The sequence below is a fragment of the Thalassophryne amazonica genome, chromosome 4, assembly GCF_902500255.1.
Source record: "Thalassophryne amazonica chromosome 4, fThaAma1.1, whole genome shotgun sequence".
Lineage (NCBI taxonomy): Eukaryota > Metazoa > Chordata > Actinopteri > Batrachoidiformes > Batrachoididae > Thalassophryne > Thalassophryne amazonica.
The window spans coordinates 139,933,968-139,951,515 of record NC_047106.1 but is presented as its reverse complement, the minus strand read 5'-3'; the positions used below and the strand labels follow the sequence as shown (position 1 = coordinate 139,951,515).

Sequence of the window (17,548 nt, the reverse complement as noted above, 5' to 3'; positions counted from 1 at the left end):
TTAAAATTGGAATTTACCTGATCTTTTCATTATTAAGGAAACAAGAATTAGGAAATAAGGCCGTAACGCTCGTGTTAACTTGCTGTTTTTGCACAAAGTGAAGTCTTTCAAGAACTTAGCGGAATTCACCAAAATGTCAAAATCCCCCGTTGTTGCCCAACAGCGCTGTAGTGCTTCAGACCTGTTACACCACACAGACGTGAATACAGTGTTATTAAATCATTACATATCAAAATGACGGTTTGTCTTTGATTATGTCATTTGGAAATGGAATGGAATTTCCTGTGTGTGTCGTTGGTTCTTGTGATGAACACAGATCTCTTTGGGGCCCACTCAGCCAACAAAACCTCATTGAATCAACATCTGAAGAATAAAATACTGTAATAATGTGACTTTTGTCTTTATTCGGCTCTGTGTTATGAGACACGAAGCTGACCGTGAGAAGGGATACTGGCTGACCGTGTGTTAGCATCTATATCTTCACCTCCAGTGAATGGCTAAATGTCCAACAGTTGCTCAATCGTCTGTACTCCTTTTATTTCAAAGTGCAGAAGTCCAAGAAAACAAAGAGACCAGATAGACAGGAGACGGAGACAAGAAAAAGAGGAGTGTCTCTCCCTTATTTAGCAGGAGTAGGGGAAAAACTACAGAGGATCTTCAGACAGCACAAAATCCCAGTTTACTTTAAACCAGTTAACACCTTGAGACAGAAATTAGTTCACCCTAAGGACAGGATCCCTAGTTACAAACAGAGCAATGTAGTGTATTCTATCAGATGTCAGGAAAACTGTAATGAACACTACATAGGTGAGACTAAGCAACCTTTACACAAAAGGCTATACTAGCACCGCAGAGAGGGCACCAGTGGACCTCAGTCTGCAGTTCATCTCCACCTTAAAGACACTAACCACACGTTTGAGGACAAGGAAGTTAAAATCTTAGCCAGAGAAAAGAAATGGTTTGAGAGAGGTGTCAAGGAGGCATTCTATGTGAAACGGTTGAAACCCAGCCTTAACCGGGGAGGGGGTCTGAGACATGCTTTATCCCCTGTTTACAATGGGGTACTCAGGTCAAAGGAGTTTCAGTCTTTTGTTCATGGTAATGAGTCATTCACGTCATCAGGAGAGTCGTCAAGGGAGCCATCAGGAGAGGCTTCTGTCCCATCATTAGGAGGGACAGCTGCCCTGTCATTAGGAGGGTGCTAACTAGAGCACAATAGGTGCTAATTAGAGCTATTGTTTAGTCACCAGCCTATAGCAGTCTGCCTCTCAGTAGGAGGGGACTGGTTAGGTTTAAAACTCCAGCTTTTGTGGCTTCTTCTCTACAAGAGTCAAGACAGAAGTCAGACTACCAGAGCAAAAATTTTAGCTGAGGAAGCTTCTGCGATTTGAAGCGAAACGTCCTCACGTCAAGCAACCCAGTCCAGTCGAAGATTCAAGCTTCTCTACTATGGAAACCACCTGGACAACTGAGAGCCTACACAGAAATACTTTCATTAATGTCTCCTCTCTGCTTGCAGGTCTGTCCACCCCATTCTGGAAGTGGGATCCTTGTTCTGTTCTTCCTGACATTTAGTTATATCACACACAAAAGTGACGGTACTGGTTCTAAAATCCCACTGAGGCATTTCTGTGTAAAACCAGAGGTGAGGTGAGGTGCACTTGGGACGTGTGCCATGGTGGCAGACGAAAAAATAATAATAATAAAAAAAAAAACAGCTGCTCACACACCGTGTTACACAAATCATGTTTATGTTGTACACGAGGGTTGGAAGTGACAAGCGTCACAATTTATAGGAAGTCAATTCAAAACTGGGAGGAAAACAACAAACAACCAAAATTAAATAAACACAAATAAATAATTACAGTGTTCATTACACCAAATTACAATCCAGGAAAAAAACAACCAAACAACTGTGATTCAGCACATTTCTGCTTCAAGAACAATAATTACAAACTTTGAAGTGAAATAATTCTTCAGTAATTCTGTACAATACTCACACTTTTTATATGGCTGCGATGCTATGTGCGCTCTGATTGGCTGATTACTGGCCTGATATATCAGACCGGTTTCCATGACAATCGGACGGCAACGCGTATTTTTGTTACAAACCAGGAAGCTAAAAACACAATTAGAAAAACCAAGTCGGACACGAACGTACTCCATAAATATCTGAACAGCATCAGAAAAAACATATGGATTGAAAGTTTAAGAGTTAACGACAGATTATCTGTTAGCAAGTTCTTCATGGAGGTGAAGTGAACCAGTTGGACTACGAGCCGTCAGCAGCTTTCATATTCGGGTGATACTGTACGTATGCGTGTTTATATGTATAACTGCCATATAATAAACAATTTATTAACCTCACTTGTTCGGTCTGTCCTGACATTTCCCCGTGCAGATGTCACAGTCAGTTAATAATCCTTTAATACAGTATTTATAGAGATGGACTGAAAGTGTTTCTACTCAAACCGCACAGATTCAGCACACACGTTGCCACTGTGTGTTCAAACCGTGTGTTTGCACATGTGCATGTACTGATAAAGGTGCCATCATACCAGAGGAGCCGTTTGTTCTTTCACACAAAACAGAAAGCAACCGTTTTCATGCAAACTACGTGCACGCTGCAGAGGACACAAACAGCCAACAGCAGGTCCACGGCACACATTATTATTATTATTATTATAATTCATGGGCATCAGCTGAATGGATTATGGAATATTTTGTGTAAAGGTGTGAACACGTCCAGCTGCTGTGGCCATAATTCATGCAGCAGATGGAACTTACACATTTTAGGTGGATTCCACCCATAATGGTGATTTTCATTAAATTCACTGCTTTAACTGGAACACCAAAATTTGTAATGTGACTTTTTTTCGTACTGCTTGTGAATGTTTACAGGATGATAAAATAATCAACCTGAAATATTTTTTTTTTCAGGATTTGGATGTAGAGCTCCTGGCCAATCAGAGAGTTTAATATGGGCATGAAATATCACTTTGGATAAAAAAAAAAAAAAATAGTCCCAAGAACTAAATGCTGGCACTAAAGCAGGAATTAAAAGTCCCTGTTGTGCACAACTGTTTGCATTTCCTCTGCATCTAAAAAAGAAAAAACAAAACAAAAACAACACACGTACACACACTAGAGAAACTAGACTTGTGTCGACCTTTAAACCTGATGATCTGCAGGAGTAATTAAAGTCTTTAGAATTTATAATACTGCAAAATGCATTTGTCCCAAAACATCATCAGCTCAACAAACGAGATGAAGAAAGTCCAATAAAGCAAACAGCACAAAAACCTCTTTTGATTTGCCACGCCTCGGTATGTGTGTTTGATTTCTACTTGCACATTTTATGCTGCCCTGCTGTTGCACAGTTACTCTGACTACTGCTGCCGTAACACTGCAAACGCCCCGTGCAGCACTAATAAAGGACCTTTTTTTTACTGTTTTGTTGAGCTTCAATATTGAGTATGTGATGCTTTGTGTCCAGTTGTTGCTTGAGCAGCAATATCATCAGAATTTCCTGCACGTCAGTTTAGATGAACTTTGGACATTTGTTAATTCCGAAAACATGAATCTGCTGCAAATCGTGAATGATCTGTTAACTGCAAAACATGAATACTAAAAAAATATCTCCCAAAACGTGAATGCGGATCTGTGTGTGTGTATGTATGTATTTTTAGTTAATGGATTTCAGTTTACGGATCAGTTATTGCAGGAAATCTTGATCACAAACCCTCTCATGGCAAAAATGATTTTTTGTTTTGTTTTTTGGCAGGGGCGGGGTTCAGTACAGCCAGTGAGGTGGTGAGGTGATCCCTGAGCAGCTTTTGCTTCTGGTGTGACACACCTGGTCCTGCTGGATGTGTCCCGGTCTGGGGACAGTGACAGGTGTGGAGTTTGACCGGCACGGTCCACCTGTTAAACAGTAACGTAGGTGTCAAATTCAGAGAGGACAGGAATTGTCCAAGTACTTATGGTCCTGACTGTAGCTTTAATAGACCAACATATCATTATCACAGTATTTCCCACAATAATCGCAAAATTACTTTTTCGTCAAATTGTGCACTCTCACTAAACAGTCTATAAAGACAAACGGTGTACTTTGTTTCCTTACATGATGTTTGTCAAGTTTGAGGACTTTTCTGCAAATGTGATCAGGTTTTAGTCACTTGGTACTTCACACTCACTCACTCGCCCCCACCCTCTTCTCTCTCTGTAATCTTTTTTTTGGGGTTCGTGGTCATGGTGGTGGTGGTGGTGGTGGGGGGGGGGTTCTAACGGCGTGCTACAGTACACTCGGGCCAACACGACACATGCCACTTCCACTTCCACTGCACTGATCATTTGTCCAAGGCAAGTAAGACAGACAGCAATTTGGGGACCTTTCCACGATCCACCATGCAGCGTTAGAAACAAAGAGACAACTTACAGCAAGCTCACTGAACCAAATCTCTCCTGCCTGATTTATTTTATAGTGCATCCAGCTTTCAAACAGTGACATCCAGTACTTTGACTGGTTCACTGCTCTCCCCCCATGTCATATGTCCAAGGACTGGAGATTCTGCCGATATTGGGCACATGTCTGCCCATTCTTGCTCCAAGCCTGACACCATTTTGAGAGCCTCCTCCCACCTCCTGGGCATGCTGGATCCTCAAGACTTCTCTCAGGTTCTGAGCCCGGATCTCTTTGCTGTGGATGTCCTCCACTACTCGACTTGGGAACCAGCCTCTCTCCCCATCGTGGAGCCTCTCACCCATCATCCAGCCTGGAACACAGAAATAAAAAAATAAAAAAATAAAAAAATTCAGCTGTCATTAAGCAAGACAAAATGAAACATGACCAAGAAGAAAAGAAGAATTTCTTGATTAGTTTTATGAATTATGACATACAACTGTATGTAAACGTTTTGGCACCCCTGATGATTTCCATGATTTTTCTTTATAAATCAATGGTTGTTTGGATCAGCAATTTCAGTTAAATGTATCATATAGCAGACAAACACAGTGATATTTGAGAAGTGAAATGAGGTTTATAGGATTTACAGAAAGTGTGCAATAATTCTTTAAACAAAATTAGTCAGGTGCATAAATTTTTGCAACCCAACAGAGAAAATACATCAATATTTAGTAGATCCTCCTTTTGCAGAAATAACAGCCCCTAAACACTTCTCAAATATCAAATATCAGTGTGTTTATCTGCTATATGATATATTTAACTGAAATTTCTGATCCAGACAACCAATGATTTATAAAGGAAAATCATGAAAATTATCAGGGGTGCCCAAACTTTTGCATACAACTGTATGTTGAGTATGTATGTAATATCCATCTGCAGCTAGTGTAATAAATAATGGCAGAGACCCCCATTTACACCCCCCCCCCCCCCCACTCCCACAAAGACAGATTGGTCATTGTCTGGTTGCCCTCCTCTTCTGTGTGTGGGTGTGAACACGTGGGTGTGAGTGTCAGAGAGTGTGGGTCTGCCCGCCGTCCCTCCGTTTGTCTCCCTCAGCTGTATGTGTGATTCCCTCCTGCACCCCTCCCACACTGTGCAGGTGTCTTCCTGGTCCCTTCTCTGTCATGTGAGAGAATGTGGGTGATGCGTGTGTGTAGGGGAGGCTGTATCCTGTGTGTGCGTGCATGTGTTTGTGTGTTGTGCACGGGTGCTGATCCTCCATGTCCTATGTCCTACATGTGTGTAGTGCAGTGTTGCCACAGTTACTTTACAGTTACTTCATCAGCAGCTTTATGTTGTCACTTTATTAGGAGCTGCAGACAACTTGCAGCTAATAAGTAATGTAACTAATAAGGTAACTAGTAATCTAACTTGGTTACACTTAAAATTGAGTAATCAGCAAAGTCCTCAGCAGAGTAACTAAAGTTACTTTGCTGAGTACTCAGTCTTAAACATAACCAAGTTAGATTACTAATTACTTTATTCCTTACATTCAGCAGCTGCCGACAAGTTATGGTTATGGTTGTATTGTTGTGTAATGTTTTGTTCCTAGTCCATGCTCGTTGTCAGGGAAACACGCGGGGCGTGGCGGTTTGACAGCTGTCTACAGTGAGGGCTCCGCCTCTCACACACTTAGTCGGGTCTCGCCTTTATATTTCATGTCTTTTATTTTCTTACGAGAATTTGCTGTATTTCTGTTGCTTTCCGCTGTGCCGTTTGTTCTTCTGTATATTCTCTTCATACATTTCACGATCATGATTGTATTTTTCTGTGATGTCACTTTGTGTTCACTCTGTCCTCCACGTGCTTGTGTTCATCCTCCCCCAGACTGATCACACCCCTGTCAGGGCCCCTTCACACATAACCAGTGTTGCCACAGTTACTTTGATAAAGTAATCCAATTACTGATTACTCAATTGTAAAAGTAACTAAGTTAGATTACTAGTTACTTTTTTAGTTACTTTCCCCAGCTGCCGACAACAACCCACGTCAACATGACAATGATACCTGTTTTGCCAAAACTCACTTTATAGTCACCCTTTCTTGACTTCAATGAAAATAAATACTTGTTTTATGAAGAGTAAAATAATCTTTCTTGACCTCATATTTAACTGCGGACAGCACTGTAACAGTAAAACTTGCAATTTCTAACCTACATTGTTTATAAATGTAACTATTAAATTCTAACATTTTTCTAAAATTTAAATTCTCTATAAACATTTTACTTGTCCAAATTATTACTGAGTAGTATTAGTAGTTGTAGTAAAAAAAAAAAAAACGGCTTCAAAACTGGACCTTTAATCTAGGGGTGTTGTGGGGGAGTGGGGCACATCCCTCCCCCACGCCCCCATTCCATCTGGATTCGCCCCTGCTTTGGCCTTTGAGCACAAAGAATAGATAACATTTATTTATGCAGAAAACATGACCAGATTTACAGGTAAGAAAGTTTTATTGTGTTTTCACATCATGTGGTCCTCAGAAAGAGAGTTTAGGTGCATTTGAGTGGAAAATAGTGTTAGTTGTTGACACGTCGCGGAGGATCAGCTGTTTTTAATGAGCCGATACGGAGCGGCTTATTTGTGTTCCTTAATTTCCACTCTTTCTGTCTGTCATGTAAACTACAATTTACGTGGTGGAAGTGATATCAGCTTGTCTGGCCGGCTTCACACTGTGCCACACACTCAGACGTTGGCTGGTCCTCATGTGATGATGGCATGAGCGCTCATCCACACGTGCATTACGTGTTCACCAGCTGAATTGCAGGACACAGCAGTCAGCTGTTCCAGCAGCGCATTGCACTGGACAGCGACCGGACTCCAGGACCCTCAGCCACAGCTGACAATGATTCATGGTGTGTGTATGTGTGTGTGTTGGGGGGCAACACACTTTACAAGCTATTTGTGTGTGTGTGTGGGGGGGGGGGGGATAACAACACACTCTACAAGCCATTTGTGTGTGGAGAGAGAGCTCGGCACAGTCACACCCATGCGTTGCTAGTTTACTCCACACTCGTGTTGCACTTAGACAATTTTCACAGACAGCTCGAATGTTTTCAGCAGCTTTCTCTTCTCGCAACAGGAGCGCAAATAGCCCCGCCTTTTCTAAGTGCCGGGTAAGAGGTGTTTGGATGTTCATGTGTGATACTTGGAATTTGGTCAACACTTGCTGAGAGAGGGGTCGAATGGGCACTCGCAGAGCACTGGTTGTCTTTTGGCGGCTGGTGTGCGTGAATGGTTGGGGAGACTGCTGTACGAGGCGTTTGAGGCGGTTCAGATTTTTCACGAGTGGCATGCAATTCCTCCTTTGTGCACCAGTTGGCTTCAATCGTGTTAAACAGGCCCATAGTTCTGTTCTGTACTTAAGTCACATCTTTGTTTTTGCCGATTGTCATTTACACTGAATTCAGATGTCTTCACGTGCGTGTTGTTAATGATTCCTATGCCCTGCATTTCATTCTCATTCACCGGCGTTTATCAGTTTGTAGGTTCCCAGTCACTGTCTCTCTTAGACAGCTGTCTTTCAGTTCTTGTCTTTTCTCACATTAGTGACTGTGTGACATACGACGACCTCACTGTCGCCTTTTGACAGTTGTTTTTCAGTGTTTGGTTTTTAATGTTGTCTGCTAGTGTTATGTTTTGGATTTTGCCACGTTAAGTATTTTTGTCACCTCTATGTACCTTAACCCTTTGTAGCCCAGCTACCTGTTCTTGGGGTCCAAACCTGCCTGACTTAGGGGTTTAAACTATAACACATACTGTCAAAAGGAAGTGGATTTATTCTGTCTGCATTTCTGTCACAGCTGTCTCCTGTCTTGCATTCCTCCTGCTGTTTAAATCCCAAGCTGCACCTCTAAATGGCCTGAACTGCATCTTCAAGCCATAATCAGTTCTCGATATCTCATTTTCTTTGAGGTTATCGTGTCCCCTGCTTATAAGTAAACCCGTTTTGGGAGAGAGAGAATAATAAATATAGGAAGTTGTGCTCCTTTTCAACAAAACATTGGAGGAGGTGATCACACAACACAAGGTTCAGAGATTATTTAAAAAATAAATTTACAAGAAAAAACCAGTAACAAGTTTCAGATTCATGTCTACAAACCGTCATCAGTCCGTTCCAGGAGGTTGAGGACATCGGCCATCTCAATCGACAATTCATCGTGTTCCTGAGATGTGTATGACTGAATACACTGCACCTGCGGAGTGTCTGAGATACATCACAGGACTGAGTCAGTGTACACCACGTTAGTGTTCACCACAGTCAGACTGGGTCAGTCAGCATGTTACAGACTGTACACCACGTTAGTTTTCACCACAGTCAGGCTGAGTAAGTCGGCACGTTACAGACTGTACACCACGTTAGTGTTCACCACAGTCAGGCTGAGTAAGTCGGCACGTTACAGACTATACACCACGTTAGTGTTCACCACAGTCAGGCTGAGTAAGTCGGCACGTTACAGACTGTACACCATGTTAGTCTTAACCACAGTCAGGCTGAGTCAATCAGCACATTACAGACTGTACACCATGATAGTCTTCACCACAGTCAGACTGACTCAGTCAACATGTTACAGATCGTACACCATGTTATTCTTCACCACAGTCAGGCTGAGTCAATCAGCACATTACAGACTGTACACCATGTTATTCTTCACCACAGTCAGGCTGAGTCAGTCAACATGTTACAGACCGTACACCATGTTAGTCTTCACCACAGTCAGGCTGAGTCAGTCAGCACATTACAGACTGTACACCACGTTAGTCTTCACCACAGTAAGACTGGGTCAGTCAGCATGTTACAGACTGTACACCACGTTAGTGTTCACCACAGTAAGACTGAGTTAGTCAGGACGTTTGAGGCTGAACACCACGTTAGTGTTCATCACAGTCAGACTGTCAGTCAGCATGTTACAGACTGTACACCATGTTAGTGTTCACCACAGTCAGACTGGGTCAGTCAGCATGTTACAGACTGTACACCACGTTAGTGTTCACCACAGTCAGACTGGGTCAGTCAGCATGTTACAGACTGTACACCACGTTAGTGTTCACCACAGTCAGACTGAGTCAGTCAGCATGTTACAGACTGTACACCACGTTAGTGTTCACCACAGTCAGACTGAGTCAGTCAGCATGTTACAGACTGTACACTAACATGTTACAGACTGTACACCACGTTAGTGTTCACCACAGTCAGACTGAGTCAGTCAGCATGTTACAGACTGTACACCACGTTAGTGTTCACCACAGTCAGACTGAGTCAGTCAGCATGTTACAGACTGTACACCACGTTAGTGTTCACCACAGTCAGACTGAGTCAGTCAGCATGTTACAGGCTGTACACCACGTTAGTCTTTACCACAGTCAGACTGAGTCAGTCAGCATGTTACAGACTGTACACCACGTTAGTGTTCACCACAGTCAGACTGAGTCAGTCAGCATGTTACAGGCTGTACACCACGTTAGTGTTCACCACAGTCAGACTGAGTCAGTCAGCATGTTACAGGCTGTACACCACGTTAGTGTTCACCACAGTCAGACTGAGTCAGTCAGCATGTTACAGGCTGTACACCACGTTAGTGTTCACCACAGTCAGACTGGGTCAGTCAACATGTTACAGGCTGTACACCACGTTAGTGTTCACCACAGTCAGACTGAGTCAGTCAGCATGTTACAGGCTGTACACCACGTTAGTGTTCACCACAGTCAGACTGAGTCAGTCAGCATGTTACAGACTGTACACCACGTTAGTGTTCACCACAGTCAGACTGAGTCAGTCAGCATGTTACAGGCTGTACACCACGTTAGTCTTTACCACAGTCAGACTGAGTCAGTCAGCATGTTACAGGCTGTACACCACGTTAGTGTTCACCACAGTCAGACTGAGTCAGTCAGCATGTTACAGACTGTACACCACGTTAGTGTTCACCACAGTCAGACTGAGTCAGTCAGCATGTTACAGGCTGTACACCACGTTAGTGTTCACCACAGTCAGACTGGGTCAGTCAACATGTTACAGACTGTACACCACGTTAGTGTTCACCACAGTCAGACTGGGTCAGTCAGCATGTTACAGACTGTACACCACGTTAGTGTTCACCACAGTCAGACTGAGTCAGTCAGCATGTTACAGGCTGTACACCACGTTAGTGTTCACCACAGTCAGACTGGGTCAGTCAACATGTTACAGACTGTACACCACGTTAGTGTTCACCACAGTCAGACTGGGTCAGTCAGCATGTTACAGGCTGTACACCACGTTAGTGTTCACCACAGTCAGACTGAGTCAGTCAGCATGTTACAGGCTGTACACCACGTTAGTGTTCACCACAGTCAGACTGGGTCAGTCAGCATGTTACAGGCTGTACACCACGTTAGTGTTCACCACAGTCAGACTGGGTCAGTCAACATGTTACAGACTGTACACCACGTTAGTGTTCACCACAGTCAGACTCAGTTGGCACGTTTGAGGCTATACTTGGTTGGTGTCTTGCTCTCTCTCACCTTCTTGGTGAGGATTTGTGGGCATGAAGCGAGTGCGTCGGTTCGGCGTGAGAGCGTAGATCCAGCGAAGTTTTTCGCTCCTTCAGAAAGGAAAGAATATTTAAATCACATGTAAATTCTCTGTGGATGGTGAAATGAACAGCAGAAATCCTAAATCATCTTCACATCCTCCAGGAGGGGATGGTGTGTGTGTGTGTGTGTGTGTCTGTGTTTGATTCCTGGTATACTCACACGCTGGAGCACTTCAGCATGTAGCTGACTTCACGGTCTTCATGGTTTTCCAGCAGTTTGAGATGAAAGATGCTGGCCAGCAGCTGACCTTGGTCTTCCAGATCTTCAGTCTTCAGCATGGCCCGCGTACATGAGTCAAGAACCTGGAATTTTTCCCCACTGTGAAGATTTGGAGTGTGTTAGGAGGGTGTGGGGCGTGTTTGTGGGCGTGGCTGGGTGCTGAGGCTGCGCTCACCTGGAGCTGCGTTTGGTGACCAGCAGCAGATTGTTGAACAGGAACAAGTAGATGGGGTGGTAGAGTTTTTTCCCTCGCATGGTCCTCGTGCTCTTTGGCCCATTCATCAGCTGCAGCTCGCCCTTCTTCAGCAGCCAGCGTGAGTGTGAAATGACGGGCACAGACTACGGAGGTCAGCAGAGGTCAAAGGTCATAAATGGGTCAAACAGAACACAACACTGTGGCATCTGCAACACACAAACACATGGAAAACTAGAGCGCTGTGCTCGCAGAGCGCAAACCTCTGCAACTCTAGGTTCCAATTCCACAAATTTTTACCTTGGAAACATTTTAAAGGTCAAAGTTCTGTTAGATGTGACTTTCCTAAAGCCATATGAGATGTGATCAAATGTCTGGAGGACGTATTTAGTTCATGTACTTGAGTCAAAGTCTTTTGTGGTGTTGTCAGTTTTTTTTTTCAGCTTTTTCGGTTTCTGAATTCTTTTTCAGATCATTTTCACATAACATTGGTTGTCTCTGCTATGCACAAGTTGTCACTGCTTTTATGCTCTTGATCTCTGACTGATAACTGGAAGACAAACAGGCATAAAATTAGAACCTCCATCCAGTTTCAGTGGTGTAGTTAAATCCATAAGAGAAAAATGAGAGTGACTGAGGCACTTTTGAGGCTTTTCAATATTAAATTCAAATGTCCACAAAATCCACAATCCCGATCACATCCAGATCAAACTTTGTCAGATCATAGTGAGCATCAGTCTGCACCTCACATTCAAATATGAGTGTGATTGGGGCATGTTTGATTAAGATATAATGTAAAATATACATTAAATAGGGTTTTCAATGTTAAATTTAAATATCCACAAAATCTGTCATCCAAATCAGATCCAGATCAAACTTTCTTAGGTGATGGTGAGCACCAGTCTGCACCTCACTTTCAAATATGAGAGTGATTGGGGCATGTTTGATTAAGATATAATGTAAAATATACATTAAATAGGGTTTTCAATGTTAAATTTAAATATCCACAAAATCTGTCATCCGAATCAGATCCAGATCAAACTTACTGAGGTGATAGTGAGCACCAGTCTGCACCTCACTTTCAAATATGAGAGTGATTGGGGCATGTTTGATTAAGATATAATGTAAAATATACATTAAATAGGGTTTTCAATGTTAAATTTAAATATCCACAAAATCTGTCATCCGAATCAGATCCAGATCAAACTTTCTTAGGTGATAGTGAGCACCAGTCTGTACCTCACTTTCAAATATGAGAGTGATTGGGGCATGTTTGATTAAGATATAATGTAAAATATATATTAAGTAGGGTTTTCAATGTTAAATTTAAATATCCACAAAATCTGTCATCCGAATCAGATCCAGATCAAACTTTCTTAGGTGATAGTGAGCACCAGTCTGCACCTCACTTTCAAATATGAGAGTGATTGGGGCATGTTTGATTAAGATATAATGTAAAATATACATTAAATAGGGTTTTCAATGTTAAATTTAAATATCCACAAAATCTGTCATCCGAATCAGATCCAGATCAAACTTTCTTAGGTGATAGTGAGCACCAGTCTGTACCTCACTTTCAAATATGAGAGTGATTGGGGCATGTTTGATTAAGATATAATGTAAAATATACATTAAATAGGGTTTTCAATGTTAAATTTAAATATCCACAAAATCTGTCATCCGAATCAGATCCAGATCAAACTTTCTTAGGTGATAGTGAGCACCAGTCTGTACCTCACTTTCAAATATGAGAGTGATTGGGGCATGTTTGATTAAGATATAATGTAAAATATATATTAAGTAGGGTTTTCAATGTTAAATTTAAATATCCACAAAATCTGTTGTCCGAATCAGATCCAGATCAAACTTTGTCAGTCAATAAAGGAAACCATTGAAACAAAATCAACATGAGACCAATCATGGAAATAAAACCATGACAGCACGACAACTCAAAGGAGACATCACAGGTAAAAGCAACAGAAATGTCAAAAACATGACATTTAGGTATGTCCCCTTTGACCAGAAGTCAAAGGGGACATACCTAAACCATGAGGGGCGGAAATAATGACACAAGGAACCATGGGAAAAACAAACATAAGAGGCGGGACCATAGTCTACGCAGCAGACAGACCGCCACGTCGCGCAGCTGTCACGGGCATCCTGGCAAGTGCATGCGGGGGGTGGGGGGGGGGGGGGGGTGTGTGTCGGCGGACAGGACACGGACACACGGCATTACACCCCCACCCAGGCAGGGTGACCAGGTGTCCCACATTGTGTGAGACAATCCCGCATTTCCATTACTTTTCACAAATTGCGATGGACAGCCAGGTTTCAGGTTTGACCTGTGTGTGTTTTATGATGTGAACGCAAATGGACCATCTGTCAGATCATAAAACACACACAGGTCAAAGTGAGACGTCAGGTCACCCTACAGCCAGGACACGGGAACGAAGCAGACACACCGGACAAACCCACACACACACACATTCACAGTACGTGGCAGGGGACAGGGAGATGGGACAGGTAGGAAGACTCATTCACACCCCCACGCTCACCACCTACACACACACACACACACACACACACACACACACACACACACACACACACACACACACACACACACACACACACACACACACACACACACACACACACACACACGCACACACACACGCAGGGCTCAAACAAGACAGGGGACTGAAATAACAAGAAAAGAACAAAATCACACCCCAGCAAACAAACTGCATGTCCTGACCACCAGGTGGCGCTGTCTTTACATGAGGGGTTCTGCAGAGTGAAAACAAATGGGCACTGTGGTGATTCTGTTTTATTGATCTGCATGAACCTGCTATCTCTCAGTGCAAAGTGAGTTTAATTACTGATTGTTTTTATATTTGTATCAGTCAGTTCTGTAAAATAAAGTTTATTTTGCAAACACAGTGTGCTGCCATTTAAAGTTATTAATACAACCCCAAATCAGAAAAACCTTGAACAGTACAGAAACAAAACCCTAATCTGTGACTCTTACTTTTGTTTGGCCTTTTTTTTATTTGTAGACAATATGAACCTAATATTTTTCTTTTTTCTAGCCAACTTCATTTTTAAAAAAATCTTCATCCATTCCTGCATCCAAGATCTCCAATATATTAAAACAAGAATTTGGGAAACTATATAGCATGAAGTTTTCAGGTGTGCAGCAGAAGAGAGTCATTGTTGTTGCATTTTTTGTTTAAACATTCTCCACACATTCTGTATTTGGGACAGATCAGAACTGCAGGCAGGCCAGTGTAGGATCCGGACCCTCTTCTTCTGGAGCCAGGCCTTTGTAATGTGCGCAGAATGTGGTTTTTCCATTGTCTCTGGAAAAGATACATATGTTGCTCTAAATCCTCAGAGAGACCATGACAGACCCTGGATTATGGACTTTTTAGTTCTCAAAACTCGACTGGCCACACTGGAAGGAGATGAGTGAGGGAAGCCACCAAGACAACATGGCAGCCCTGAAAGAATGATAGGTTTTCAGGAATGTTCAGCAGCCTTCTGAGGCATGTTGCGTGACGTGGTTCAGCCTCTTGGCGTGGCATTGGTACACAGTTTCACAAGCATAGAGTGACAAAGAGAGAATCATCGTAAACCTTCAGCTTGGTCTTCAGCAACAAAATAGTCAACTATGCACATGCTGGGACACGTGAACCCAGAACGCCAGGACGACAAAATCAAGCTGCATGGAATGAACGCGGAAGAAATGTCAAACTAAAAGCACCAGAGATTATTTTCTCTGAGAGGATTCAACAAAACATTTTGGAAAGTAACTGCTTCAGTTTATGGAATTTTCTGGAATCTTCCATCCTGTATTAAAGAGGCATTCATCTTTGGTCCTCGGAAAATGTGACATAGCTTAAAATAAAACTGAAATAATTGTATTGTACCTGTTATTTCTCATTAACATTATGTCACAATAAAGTAGACACTGTAACTGAGATGAGACCAAATGGAATATGGTCAGTAGGCCACAACTGAGTTTGAAGGTTTTTGTTTTCATACGCAAACTTATGTATGAAACTTCATTCTTCCAGCAAGCAGCAATAAACAGGCTGATTTGTGAGATTTTTTTTTTTTTTTTTTTTTTGGAGTTTACTGTAGCGATAATGTTTTGAAAGTGAACTACAGACTGACACAGAAATGTAACGAAACACTCGCGTTACCTTTGACTTAAACTCCAGTGAATTGACGATGCTAATGAGCTCTTCTGTGCGACTCATTTTTCGAACCCCCTCGTTGCATTCTTTCACAATCTGAGGAAAACACAAACACACCTTACTGACCTTTCATGTCTAAAATTATAATTATTATTATTACTTTGAAAATATTCAAATCAGCATAGTAATGACATCTGGCTGAAAAGTTCTAAGGCTGACTATGATGCAGTTGTCGAATTGAACAAATTCAGGGTTATTTTTCTACATAGTCTCCCTGTAACTCCACACACTTTTTCCAGTGGTGCTTGAGTGCTTCGATTCCCTTGGCATAGAAGCTTTCATCTTGAGAGCCAAAATAGTCCTCAACGGCAGCCATCACCTCATCACTGCTCCGATAATGCTTCCCAGCCAAGTTTTTTTTCAGGTTTGGGAACAGATGAAAGTCCGAGGGTGCCAAGTCAGGGGAGTATGGTGGGTGATCTACCAGTTTGAATCCACACTCGTGGATAGTGGCCATGGCCAGTGTTGACTTGTGAGCTGGGGCATTGTCTTGATGGAACAGCACCCCTTTCGTCAGCTTTCCTGGTCGCTTCTTTTTGATAGCCTCGCATAACTGTCTCAGTAGGTTAGAATAGTACTGTCCATTTATGGTTTGTCCCTTTTCAAGATAGTCCACAAACACAATGCCCTTGGCATCCCAGAAAACTGAAACCATGACATTCCCCGCAGATGAAACGACCTTGGCCTTCTTTGGAGGTGGTGACCTTGGGTGTTTCCAATGCATTGATTGTTTTTTGTCTCTGGTTCAAAGTGGTGAACCCAACACTCATCCTGGGTAAGAAAATATTCCATGTAATTGGCTGGATCCTCTTCAAATTGCGCCAAGTTTGACTTCGACATGACTAGCCTGGTGCATTTCTGATCAGGCGTCAGAAGACGTGGCACCCACCGAGCTGACACCTTTGACATTCCAAGTTCTTCATGCAGAATGTGTTCAATTCTCTCACGGGATATTCCCACAGCATCTGCTAGCGGATTAATCGTCGATCGTCTGTCGTCCATCACCATTTCATCAACAAGGTCAATGTTTTTCTTGGTTGTGGCTGTTGCAGGCCGCCCAGACCTTGGGTCATCTTCAAGGCTCTCTCTGCCCCTCTTAAATTCAGCTGCCCACTTCTGCACTGTAGATATGGAGGGAGCTTCATCCCCTAATGTAGCAACCATATCCGCATGAATGTCCTTGGGCTTTAACCCCTTCTTATGCAGGTATTTAATCACACTGCGATGCCAGATTTTGTCCATTTTTGCCGTTTCCTCTACCATGAACTTTCAAACTTGGCTATGAACCACAAAGTACCTCACAACCTGGAAGAAAATAACACTTAGTCATCAGAAGAGTTGAACTTAATGCATGCCAAGTTTTATTGAAATGGCATTTCTCCTTCTTGATGAGCCTTAGAACATTTCAGCCTACCCTCGTACATCAGAATTTAGAACTGGCTGGAACAGTGTGCTGGTGTCACTTAGCATCCACCACATTATGGAACCAGCTTATGTCCTGGATGGTAACTGCCGAGGTCCATTCCCGGGTTCTATCTACCTGGTGAAACCTGGACGTATCTTTGACCTTCTCCAGCTGCTGGGTTCCCCAACACTGAGGCACCTACGTGCTGGATGAAAACCATGTCCCACCTTGCCAGAAGGAGGTCGTAACTTCTGCTCCCTTGCAGTGTGAATGGTACAGTTACAGTCACTGTCCAGAATTGAGATGATGTGAAATAACATTTGAAGAAGGTTCTAGTCAAATACAAATTGTTTTTACCTGCTCCAGCTGCTGGTGAGCTTTTACAGCATTGGCCTCCCTCTCTGAGTTCTCGTCAGCTTTCTTCAGGATGTT

At 42.7% G+C, this 17,548-nt stretch overlaps 1 protein-coding gene across 1 annotated transcript in view; it reads right to left on the bottom strand.

The window, feature by feature from the left end:
* Positions 1 to 2,843: 2,843 nt before the first annotated feature.
* ngef (neuronal guanine nucleotide exchange factor) overlaps positions 2,844 to 17,548 on the bottom strand; it is a 129,680-nt gene continuing 114,975 nt past the window's right edge. The window contains exons 9-16 of the mRNA XM_034168685.1: positions 17,474 to 17,548; positions 15,658 to 15,747; positions 11,432 to 11,595; positions 11,197 to 11,355; positions 10,966 to 11,045; positions 8,564 to 8,668; positions 4,642 to 4,775; positions 2,844 to 3,924 (exon numbers count right to left, since the gene is read on the bottom strand). Coding sequence (XP_034024576.1) covers positions 3,712 to 3,924; positions 4,642 to 4,775; positions 8,564 to 8,668; positions 10,966 to 11,045; positions 11,197 to 11,355; positions 11,432 to 11,595; positions 15,658 to 15,747; positions 17,474 to 17,548 — 1,020 coding nt within the window. The 3' untranslated portion in view covers positions 2,844 to 3,711. The remainder of the gene's footprint in view (positions 3,925 to 4,641; positions 4,776 to 8,563; positions 8,669 to 10,965; positions 11,046 to 11,196; positions 11,356 to 11,431; positions 11,596 to 15,657; positions 15,748 to 17,473) is intronic.